At 36.5% G+C, this 12,828-nt stretch overlaps 1 protein-coding gene across 1 annotated transcript in view; it reads right to left on the bottom strand.

Moving 5' to 3' along the window:
* Positions 1-12,828, bottom strand: part of CAMKMT (calmodulin-lysine N-methyltransferase) — a 194,112-nt gene that overhangs the window by 29,162 nt on the left and 152,122 nt on the right. Inside the window, exons 5-7 of the mRNA XM_052689919.1 lie at positions 10,332-10,386; positions 9,195-9,258; positions 4,022-4,088 (exon numbers count right to left, since the gene is read on the bottom strand). Coding sequence (XP_052545879.1) covers positions 4,022-4,088; positions 9,195-9,258; positions 10,332-10,386 — 186 coding nt within the window. The remainder of the gene's footprint in view (positions 1-4,021; positions 4,089-9,194; positions 9,259-10,331; positions 10,387-12,828) is intronic.

A 12,828-nucleotide genomic window follows, 5' to 3' on the forward strand; every position in this document is an offset into this window, starting at 1 on the left:
ATGACAGACAGTATCATGAAAACATTACATGAAGACTGCTCAACTACAGTCAAAAAGCCAATCACTGTTAGGCATTTTTAGAAGAGGTACAGAAAGAATACTTATGGCACTACACATATATGTAATCTGCACACATTTTAAATGCAGTACTATTCACTCTAATCTGAAAGGTAGTAGTCTGAAACCAGGAAAGAAACAGAAATGGGCAAAAGTAAGATCAGAGGTACGGAATGGCCTACACTTGAGTTGAATTTTCTCTGATCGCTACAAATACACAATGGGCACCAACAAATGGACATTGTTTCTTCCCACATATACATAAAATTATTAAATGAAGACAGCAGCAACCAGAAGTCTTTTCTTCCTAACAAAAGAGCAGGAAATTATTCTCCTAGCTGTGTATGCAAGAACACCACAAGGGGAGACTGAAGAAGCAGTTCAAAGAAACTTCCTTCAGGGTTATGAAACTGACAAGCACAACTAATTCAATAAATATGCTTCAAAAAGTTTGAATTCAGCAACACGTTGATTAGATGGCTGAAAACCTAGGAATTTTTATTAAAGCTGTCCTATGTTGATAGAACCTGTTGCATGATTCACAGCTAGAAAGCTGGTTTACTGGAAGAACACTGCAGTAAGATTAAAATATTCACATGCTGGCAGTTACAGAAAAAGAAGCAATTAATAGAAGAATGGAATCATGGCTGTTGAGACCTGTGGTGGTACAGCTCCCTGGGTCACTTTATGATCTCAGGATAAATCAGCATTCTGTTGTGTTTGTCACAAGTGCAGTGAGTTGAGACAATGAGGCACTCCGAGACTATATCTGGAACTCCTGCTGCCTGGAGAAGTACTGGAATTGCATAGTTGGTGGGAAGTTCACTTCCGGTTACTTATATCATATATTTATATATATTTTTTTTGTGTGTGTGAGTTCTAATGCTTACTATAAGATGATCAAAGAGTGCACGATACATTACTACTAAATAAATCAAATAGTGCATCATGCAACAAGCATTCCTCTCACTGTTGCATGTACTTGCTTATACCAATGTGAAATGCAGTATCTCTGGACCAGCTCTTAGCAGCTAAGACTAGACTTGTCTATGCCTAAAACTCCTTTGAGTTTAGGCAATAAATATGCAAACTCCTAAGAGTCCCGTATCAGCAGTAAATATACAAATTTTGTTCTTAACAGTCAGTCTTCTTAGACAAGTGAGTCTGGTGGAAGAACAATCTCCCTCGCAGATGAGAATAAAAAAGGCTGTTAACCTTTAGAATATATTGCAAAGCCTTCTCTCTGATAAAGCTTTTCCATTGTCATATGTAATAACAACAATTCTTCAAAATTCTACAGCATAAATCCCTATTTCACTGCGGTTTTCACATGAAGAAGGAAGAAAAAGAGCTGAGATTCTATAAATGTTATTCCTAATTTGATGGTGGTAGACATGTTCAAAGCAAACGTGCTATGCATGTTGCACCAATAACTGATGTTACAAAGACTGCTATCAGGATAACTCATAGGCTAAGTTATGGCATAAACTTGAAGTGGTTCAAAGATAATTTCTCAGCTGTGAGAACAATGAAAATCATCAAAGCTATACACAATATTAATAATTCACTCCCTTATGGCAAGTCATCTGTAGTAATTTGGTGGCATTTATTTATGTACCTATTCCCAGTAAGCATTAGCAAGGAATTCTGACTACACTACTAGAAGCTAAAAATAAACACAGAATTCCATAACCATTGCTGAAGCATACTGTTGAATAAATATCTATTATTACAACACATGATATGTCAAACTGCCAGTTTGGCTTACATTGCTGTACTTTTAAACAACAATCAAGAGTTGGCAGAGAGCTAGATAAGTGCTAATTTATTGCATTTTGTATAAATCTAAATAAATAAATGTATGGCAGGTTGTCCTAAGCTAACTTCACTTGACTGATAATGGATTGCTCCTTTTTGTGTCATATATTTTTTGGCAACTTTTCCAGGTCTACATTTGAATGCCTGAAATATCATAACTGAATCTCCTACTGATCATTTGTACTCCTGGCTCAAGGAAAAGAGTGTAAGATCCCAAAGTGAGAAAGAGATGCAGTGAGAAGGGCCTATTTTTTATATGTTATAACACCATAGTTTTCATTGGACACTGCTTAAATGGCACTTAGGAGTGAGGAACACATAATGCCTACTTCAGATCAAATTAATGTTGAAGTATGTCACTTGAACCATTTAGAGCTTGCTAGCTCTAAATAACATAAAAGAAGTCACTTAATATCACTCTGCTTGACAGTGTTGCATTTTTCTCTATAAAACATTATATCATATTGTGGTTTTTTCGTTAGCAAACTCCAGGTTTGGGGTAGTAGGAAGAGTCAGAGTTATGGTACTATTTTGGCTACTACATCAGCATTTTATGCTTCTTCAAGGCCTAGAGGTGTGATCAAATGACTTTGCTACTGTCATCATCGTCACTGAATCTGAAGGACTGATCCACCCATTAGCACTTAACAAATAACTTAATGTAAAAACCTTATTTTTCACATGAGAAAGCAACTAATAATGTGTATAATAAAGCTTGAATGATGGCCACTGCTTATTAGAACACCTATAAGAATTTACAATTCTACAATGAACCTAGAAAAGTCTTCAGAAGTAAAAATTAAACTCAGTCTTATTATGAGAGCCTTATATTTTTATACAGTACTTCACTTGATTTTTAAATTTAATTATTTTTACGCAAACAACAACCCCAAATCCATTGCACTCAGTAAGTTAAACACTTGACATTTTTACTCCTTATAGTGCAATATTTTATAAAGTCTGGATATGTTTATTAATTAGTGATTATTAACACCCAGTAAACAACATCATGTCTTGTAAAAACACAATCTTTCTTCACAGCATGAAGCCAAAATCTATTATTCACTGATTCCATATGCTGAAATACACTCAAATGATCACAAATGACCTTAAGCATTAGATAAATGTAAATGAGGACAGGGTAGAAAATGTGCTTTTGATTGATATCTAAAAGACCAGGTTTGAAGTCTTGACAAGGGATGAAATCTGAAATCTTATACAAAGTAGATGGTAATTGGAAACCTACAAAATCTAAGCTTCTGCACAGATGTACTGCACAAGTCTGAAGTTGCTCACAAGTATTCAGCACATGGAGCCTATTCCTGGACTCTTGTGGCCTTTGTCTATTTGGGAAGCAAGTATTAGATACCTAAGTTCTATTCACATATACCCCAACAAAGGCAGAATTTTCCTAAGAACTCACTTAAAATAATTTCTTCTACATAGAATGGCTACATAAGCATAGAATAAATGATGTGAATGATAGCCATTGAAATTGTATGCGCTTAGCCCTCTACATTAATAAGCTTATTCTGCTCTAACAACTTGGGTTTTTTTTAGCCCCTTTTCAGCTTTACTGTAGTCACTTTGGTAAGACTGAGAGCCTTTCCTCTGGAATAAGATTCATTTAAAGAAAAAAAAAAAAGTGAATTTTTAGTCAGACACATGCACTATTTCATCTTGGGTAGCCATCTCTGAGCATGTGCTTTTTCACAACTCTTTACCTTAAATATGAAGAGCTTTAAAATTTGCTCTTTAAATATTAGAAAAAATGAACAATCTTCACATTCTCTTCTGATTCCAGGCCCTACCGCACCTGGACAAGAGGGAAATAGTTAAATAGCTAACTTCAGTAGCATCAATTACAGGGTGGATCAGGAAGGGTTCTGGAGACGGAAACCAAACTCTCTGGACCTTTACAATGTTCATGCACCAAAGCACACTGTTGGAAACAGTTGAGTTGATTATTAATACTTCCAAATTGCATCACTTGTGTCTTGCATCACTTAAACCATGATACACACGTATTCTTGCTGTATACACCTGTGTCAGTGTAAGTAATACGTCACAAATTTACACATTTCACATTCACACTAAGTATACAATTACATGCGAGAATCCATAAAACACTATAGTAGAATCTTACCAGCTTGACACTTTCTGAGTCTTAAATACTCCTGCAATTACATTTCTTGTGATGATGTCACTTACATCTGTATTGCATTTGTTAAGAATTATAAATAAAACTAGAGCAATAATAAAAATAATCAGAAATACTTTCATACATGAGTAATATATTCATAATGTCTTTAATCTATTTGGTTTTCAAAGTGCATTAATAGTCAGTCTGTGCAGAAGCATAAATTTCATAATGCTAATCTCGTTTGGCTGCCATAAATCTACCCAGCCTCTTGCTCTTGTTGCCCACCTCTATTGAATTAACACTTCATTAACACTTCAATTTCCAGCACTGCTAGTGCTGTAGCTATAGAAGATGCAGGAAAAGATCTCCCTATATTACTTATATTTAAAAGGAATTATTATTTACAACTATAAGAATTACAGAAATTTCTCATGCATGCTCACTTTGCTGTTTAGTTGGTGCTGCTTTCAACTGTACCACTAGATCACAGTAGGGAGACTTTGGAAGCTTTTGGTTTTGAGGTCCAGTACTGCCACAAGGTATGCACATTTATTCTTGGCTCTGTATGAAATCCAGCATGTATCAGGAGTACCTTCACCTGTAGTCAAGGGAGTTTCTAGTTCATTTGCTTTCTTGAGAAAGCTGTGGAACTGCCATAGAGGAGAGAATAAAGCAACAAATGCCTTTTGTTCTCCATAAGCACTGCAAGAGTTCCTCAGCTTCACATCTCTGCCTCTTTCAGCCTGGAAGATAGGTAACAAATTTGGATAGCCACACAGGCAGGCCAATGCAAGAATTTTCAATCAAAGGGAGCAGTTTTCAGTCACCTATGCCTAGGAAGACAACCTCCATAATCAATCATTTGTACTTAGTGAGAAGCCACTGGCAAGTAAAAGGTGTAGCAAGTAACCAAGGAACTGTGAGAACATTAATTGGCATCCAGTGTGAATCCATATGTATTTGAACGGTTCACTCTCAAGCATCAAAAATTACCTGAAAGGAACAATTTTGATAAAGACCTCAATGATAGTTCATTCTTAGTTAAAATACAGGAAACACAATGCAAATGAGGAGGATATTTCTAGGTGTGCAAAATAAGTTGGATGCAAGTGCTCTTTTAAGACAACTGAACACTAATGTCAGACTAATTTTAAAAATGACTAATGTGACCTTTTCTTTGTTATGCTGAAATCTTATAATGGGCCCTCCTAAATTTGTTGATCGTTTAAGATAAGTTATTTTAGGAAAGTCCCTATTCAAACAATGTGGAAGAAAAGACAACTGGTAGTTTGTGAAACCAAAAATTAGAGATGAAATGACAGAGGAGTGGTTTAAACAGATCTCTGGACTTTGCACATGCCTTTTAAATCTTTTCCATGGGGTCATATACATGGTCAATACTTGTGAAGCAATAGGAAGGCACAGATAATTCCATGAGCATGCTGTTTTTTCAGTGAAGGTAGAAGTAACATTAATGATAAATTCGCTATACTTCACTTAAATTATATAAATGGGCAAAACTATTAATAATTGTTATAGCCATGTTAACACTAGCTTTTTTTAAATAATTTATAAGCCCATGTCTTCAGGCACTCAGGCTGAACATGACCTCTTTAACCTAAATTTCCCAGGACTGTTGAAAGATCCATACGCTATATTTTAATGGCCATTATAGTGTACTGCAACAATGTTTTGTATTATTGATGCTTTTAGACAGCAGTTCAAGTCACTGCATGGTGTGAAACAGAGCTAAGGCAGGAGATACACAGCCTCTCTGACACAAGACAATTTCTTACAAAAATGGTATCTTCAGATATGGCTACGATGAAGTGCAGAGAGATGCTTTCAGCGTTCTGCATAAATCTGTCATAGAAATGAGCTAAATTGAAAAATTTGTAACGGGATGAAAATCACCCAAAATTTCAAAGAGAAATGAATTTGATACTTTGCCTATGTAAAACTTCAATATTTGATGTAAATATCTATATTTTTCTTTTTAAAAACTGTCTCCATTTAAAATGTCATGAAAGAACTTAGACAGAACCAACAATAAAGTTTTGAACAAAGCTGAAAAAGCAAGACCATCCATCTTTACCTCATTGATTTGGCAGTGAGAACGATCTACTAAACAATTAAAATCTGCCAATGAAAGGGAAAAGGAATGAGTTAGAATGAAATCTTTTCAATGGCTTAGTAACTAAAATTATAATATCCATTAAAAAATTCCATAAACCTCATGCGTAAGACCACTGATTAATATAAAATATAGCAACGTATTTTTAAGTGTAGCAGTTAAAATCACAACAGTGATTTGAAATTAACACATTCATCAATTGTATTAGCTTGTAATATTTCAATAATGTATCCTAACAGATATGTATTCACAACATGCATGTGAATACCTCATATGCCAGTATGAAATGGAGAACAATATGAGAAATGTCAGAAACTAAAAGAAAAATCAAATCCTCAAAAGCTTGAGACTTCACAAAGCAAGGCTGTTAGTTACGCTCACTGAATAGCGATAACAACAACAAAAACAACAATAATTATGATGATGATGATAATACAAAGGCAGATTCTCAGAAGCAATGCACTATTGCCAGGTCGATTTTCAATTACATTTCACTGATGTATTCATTTGTTTCTTAATGTGCTCATCTTGCCCATTAAGAATAATTAGCAGGCTTGCTTGGTGATTTCCTGGCTTCTGACAGTGATTTTTTTCTTTTTTGTTGACAACCACTTTTACTTTTTGGAAAGTAATTTTTGGATATTATAGTATGACTGGCATGTAATTTAAGCTTCCTAAGAAATTTAAAGGGAAGATGTAAACAGTAATTTTTAAACGAGATTATTTTAATGTATAATACCTACATAAAAAACATAATACTAGGCATTAACTGCTCCTGAAGAGCAGAATCTAGACAAGAAAACAGTATTTTATCCCACATTAACTTAATTTGGTGTGCTAAACAATTAAAAAATGACATCAGCTGTAGTAAAAATTAGCAGAAATATATTATCTGTAGGCCACGACACTTGAAGCCAGACACTATTTCCTATTACTAAATATTCGTACAGATTTCACTAAGTCTGGTGTGGCTGAAACAGATCTAAATTCAGCCTGAACTCCTGTTCTAGTTAATCACTATAGAGAAGAAGGCAAAAGAAAATTGCCATAAAACAGATCACAAAATTACTACTGAAGTCCATAAAACACATAAAATGCAACATAAATTTTATTATGTATGCTTTTAAGAATACTTTCTACCTACACTGTAAAGTTCTTAGTCTGCTGCACTTTGGCACCCTGCTAATATTAAGCCCATTGTAAAATCCAACACAATAAAAGCATTTTGAATGCTGAGCCTTCAGAGCACCAAATGTTAAAAAAAGAAAAACAAATTCCTGTTACAGCCTTCTACCAATCACACCTCTGAAAGGGATTCACTGAGTGAATGCAGACAAAAACTTCTTGCAAGACTTCCCGAAATAAAAGATATTTCTACAACATGTTGTAAAAAACAAAGGTGTGCTAATTGGATTATATTAGCGCATGTTCTTCAGAAAATAAAATGCTTTAACTTCTTTAATTCCAAAGACTCAGTGAATATATTAGTGCACATCCATTTTCCTTGCTAAGGATGACTTCTAAATTTCCAAAAAGTTCAGGTATGTTTGTGGAATCTGCTACACAAACTATTTGCTGACTTGATGATTACCGAGCTCATCTGAAGCTTTTTGTGGGTAAAATGACCTTTTGTTAAATAACTGCTTTCAGAAGATGTCTGTTTGTTTTCTTAGACTAGTTTTGGAACACTTTTCTTCTCTCACATTTTTTATTTTCATAATGACAGAAGGACTGGGAGAGGAGATGCTGTATAAAATGCACACAATCGCAAGTACTTTCTCCTCAGCTCATGGTTATTGTCAGCTATATTTTAGCAAAATAAGAATCCTTGGAACACAACAGAGAACTTGAATTTTCAAGAAAAAGGAGACTTTTATCAGGCTTCCTTCAAGTATTAAAAGATATAATTGGCTCTTGATTTCCATGGAATTGTGAAAGTGTAAACAATTACACTTGTCTGAGTTACCTTTGAGTGTTTTTGGCTGTGGAAGCCAACATCATCACACTGTTACATCTGATTTACCAGTCATAAGCAATTGCTATTTTCCTAATCCACAACGTCGTTTAACTGATTTTTTTCATTAAAAAATTTCATCATGTTGGCTTTCAAATACATACAAAACTCAAATCTAAACAATTCTTACGATGCAGGGGCCAAAACCTGAAAACCTAGTCTGCCTTAACATGCAAATGGAGAGATTACCAAGGAAAAAAGCAAATAGATATCTTCCATTTTTTTCCTCTCAATTTCTAAGGGCTATTAGTATTCACTATATATATCTGTTCTTGTTCTGTGCTGATATTTAATGTAGCCACAAATTATGCTCACTCATTCTCTCGCTTATCCAAAGTACAGTTCAATTTTCTGAACTATGTGCTCAAATTAGAAGGGCATAATAGCAATTTATTCTAACATAATATTATATGACATAATACTTTCTACGTGGGACAGAGGAGTTTTGTAATCTTACATCAAGGGACACTGTGATAAATTGATAATTGTTTAGACTCACTAAATGGGCAATCGGTAGGCAGTTATAACTTATACCAGTAATGAAAGTATGCATTTCAAAACACACGATGGCAATATAAAAATACTATGCATTTTTAAGAGGCTAATATATGAAAATAAAAAAGAAAAGGAATATAACTAAAAGCAAAAACATGAAACATCACCCATAAGCCCAGTTTCTCCTGCAAAATGAATACGTGAAGGAGAGCTAATGATTTGATTCACTGCTGTACCTCCTGTAACTGCAGCTTACACACACAGAATCCTTCAGCACTCAACCATGAGACAAACATTTACTGCTGTACTTGCAGTATACCGACATGTAGATTTCTAATTAACGAAGAAAATATCAGATTTATAATGGGGGAAGCTGCAGCTTTGCTCAAGATATTCTGCATCTATTTTTTTAATTACTTATGTGGGGACTTTTTCTTAATATACCCCTTGCTGTCTGTCTTTATATCGATTGTTACTCAGCCAGTAAAAACGAACGAGCACAGCAAACCAGTTTTCTATCTGAATAAGGATACTTTTGATGGCCTTTTCATTTCCATCAGTTAACAGAACTTCTTTGACATCTGCAGAAATAGCAACCTGAAAAAAAGAGCACAGCAAACAATGAGCAAATATGCTTGTCTGTGTGGAAGTGAAGACAGGAGTGACAAGCCTTCAGTATCATGCTTCCTCACCTATTTCTCTGTAACAATCTTCAATCTTTTTTCATTTTATGTCTGCATTATTTTAATCATTCAATCAAATCAGTCAATACTTTTATCATTCCATTTGCGGGAGCCTCTATCTTGCTATCATTCTGTTCCGTAATTGCATTGTGACAGCGGATGATGGTATTCTGAGAGGCTTTCATTTGCGGGCTTCTGTTTATCTAGTAGAGCCATCATACAAGGCTGTCACTCTGCCTTTCAGCTTGCTTCTGTCTGACTGCCTGATGCCCTTCATATAACTTTGCATTGCAGGCAGATGGCTTTGTAAGGGTAATTTTTTTGTGAGCTTTGACATGCTCGCACATTGGGCTGTAACCTCGACACATTGTATAAGAGCGACAGGTTTGTCAAATGCCAATCAGTGTAACAATATGCTTTTATTTGTAGAGACATAAAAACTTGTCTAATGCACTGCACTGCTACATAATATCTCCTGAATACATGACTCAGAACCCAGAGAATGGTGAACGACTCTCCTGAATGGCCAATCTAATTCAAAAGAATCTAATTACTGAGAGCTCTGGATCATGTTTGTTGGTGTAATAATGCAGGCAAAACATTAGCAGCTATATCATGGTGCTCCAACTGTGATTCGCCAGGCTATTCCTGTATCTTAGCAAATGGGACTACAATCTGAAAAAAAAAAAAAAAGAAAAAGGAAAAAAAAAAAGCTTCAGCTATGGCAATGAAAGACAGACCATACGTGGCCTGGAATGTCACAACAAGAGATATTGACTACACGGAGGTAAAATGTTTCTGCTCATCGAGGCAACCATAAAATCAATATGATACGAAAGCAAGTCAATCTAGAAGGTCTCTCAAGACTCTGCAGCTTGACCGCAGCTGAGGCTGTTGACAGTTCTCTGACCCAGCAGTTGGAGGCACTGGAACATTTTTCCTTTTGTTTCTTCCTCTGAATGGGATTGGAATTGAGAAAAGACCTACCATGAGCCCAGCCAAGCATGTCATGCCACCCCCTAGCTCACACACAGCAAGGTCCCTGAAAGAGAGAAAGGAAATGGTAGAACCCATACAAATTAGATGAAAATGGTCAGAGAGACATATATGTTACAAGAACAAATTGCCATCTGCAGTAAGAACGGAGCTACCAGGAAGTTGTAGAGACATGACTGGGCTACCTCATGTCGTTTTGCGTTTTAAAAATAATTATGAAATAGAAAAGTCACAAAGCAGGCAAACCAGTGGGGGTTCCCTCATTAGTGTTCAGTGCAACATTACCACCGCTGAGCTGAAAAATCTGAGAAGGTTCCCTTTTTTCCCTTGTCAATGGCTCTGTCTTTTAGAACTAAACTAGCTAGAGTAGCGAAAGATAATTGTTAGGAAAGGATAACAATGTTAATCCACATTCATTCTTGCAAAAACAGTTAGAGAAGTAAATGGAGAAATTAATATTATTTATATATTGCTCTACACAGTTATGCTCAAAAGCCTTCCGATATTAAAAAAGAGAAGTTTTAAAACACGCCATATACCACAAAACAATTACCCATGAAGAAATCCGATCCTTCAATTAGCACTTAAAACCGCAAGTGACCTACAAACAATACTGTTAGGAACAAGGAAGGAACTGCAAACAGTTAAGCCACAGAAAACCAAACAAAGTTAGCGTCAAGAGTCCAAGCTGAGCCCAAGCATAGGGTTGAATACACGGTCTAAAAGGTTGCTTTTAGCTCAGACCATAGCAGGCAGTTATTAAGATGTGAGAGTGAAAAATAATTTGGTGCACAGAGTGTGCCGGATGGGGGCTTGCAGGGGGAGTCATAAAGAATGTTCTTCGCAGCCCCCGCCTGCCCGGGGAGGGAGGAGGGAGGCGGAAGGGAGGAAGGAAGGGATGCTGAGCGAGCGTGGAAACCGCGTAAGACAGCAGTTAGGGCAAGGCAGGGCTTCGGTTTGGGAGCACAACGACTTCACAGCTAAATCTATGGCAACTGCTACAGCTGCCAGAAGCGTTCCCACGGAAATAGTTCTGACTGGCAGAAAGTGGAATTTCAGCCTGGCAGACTTTTTGGTGCTCCTTCTCCTCTAAAACACCCATAATTTAAAATCTATTTCTATATACTATTTCCCCACTCACTCTAAGCTGAGCATCTAGGATGCCACCTCGATACCAGAATACAGGCACTGATATTTTGTACACTGAGGCCACTGGACTACATTCTATGACAACACACTAACATACACTGTCTGGGTAGCATGGATTTATTTCACTGAGACTGCAGATTTTCTTTGCAAATTGTTTGTCCTATTCAATAGAAATGAGAATGAAGATGGACACAGTTTGGAGGAACAAGCCATACCTAAATCCAGTGAGAATTTAAAAAAAAGATTGTGGGAAATTTGCAGTTTGTGGTTTAGATAGAATAATTATAGGTTTTTCCTTACACAAATTTTGATTTTCCAAGCCATATGGTATATCTACATGTATACACATCTAAGCTTGTATGTTACAGTATTTACGAGGCACTTGCTTCATTTATCAAAATAAACAAAGAAAGCATCCAGTGTGGGACTTTTGGTGCATTCTGAACCAAATTTGCATGTACATAATACAGACACACACATTCACACATATAAACCACTCTAGTGCAAAGTTCCCACATTAGCAATCTTTACAGACATTTATAAATGAGAATTAAAACAAGAAACTCTGCTCTGGTTGTGCTCTTCATAGGGCAGAACCCCCAAGAACTCAGGAATTGAATCTGTGATTTCCTCTATGCTCACTGCAAGTTCGGTTACCCAAGGCAGGAAAACACACTTCAGTGACTGGCACTGTGAATTTTACTGCCAGCAGTCTCCGAAAACAGAGTGTACAAGCTGCTATGTGTGCTGGGATGGCAAAGTTTTAGAAGGATAGTACAACAGCAGCAGAAGTGAAGCAAATATGTTCCTTAGCTACCTCCTCTGGTGGGGTGGGTTTCATTCAGGTGGCTGCTGGAGCGAAAATGAGGCTGTATAAACCAGGGCAAGATTTAGAGCCAGATCTTGTCCCTAGTGATAGGACAAGAGAAAATTGTTTCAAAAGAAGGAAGATTTAGACCGGATATAATGAAAAAGTTCTTTACAATCAGTGTGGTGAAGCACTGAGAGAGACTGCCCAAAGAGGTGGTGGATGCCTCAACCTTGGAGATATTCAAGGTCAGGCTGCCAGGGACTCTAAGCAACCTCATTTAACTGTAAGTGTCCCTGTTCACTGCAGTGGAGTTGGACTACATGGCCTTTAAAGGGTCCCTTCTAACTGAAATGACTCTATAATTCTATGATCATTGAGTTCAGAGTGGAGTCAGCAAACTGAAGGAATTAGCTCAGGTTTGATGTAAAGAGCAAGGACTCATAGACTAGACAGCTTGGTGTTCTCTAATTTCCCAACACCAAGTGTACACAGAGAGTAGGATTTTGCACACACCAAGCTGGTTTGCTT

The sequence above is a fragment of the Tympanuchus pallidicinctus genome, unplaced genomic scaffold (assembly GCF_026119805.1).
Source record: "Tympanuchus pallidicinctus isolate F22 unplaced genomic scaffold, pur_lepc_1.0 scaffold1, whole genome shotgun sequence".
Taxonomy (NCBI): Eukaryota; Metazoa; Chordata; class Aves; order Galliformes; family Phasianidae; genus Tympanuchus; species Tympanuchus pallidicinctus.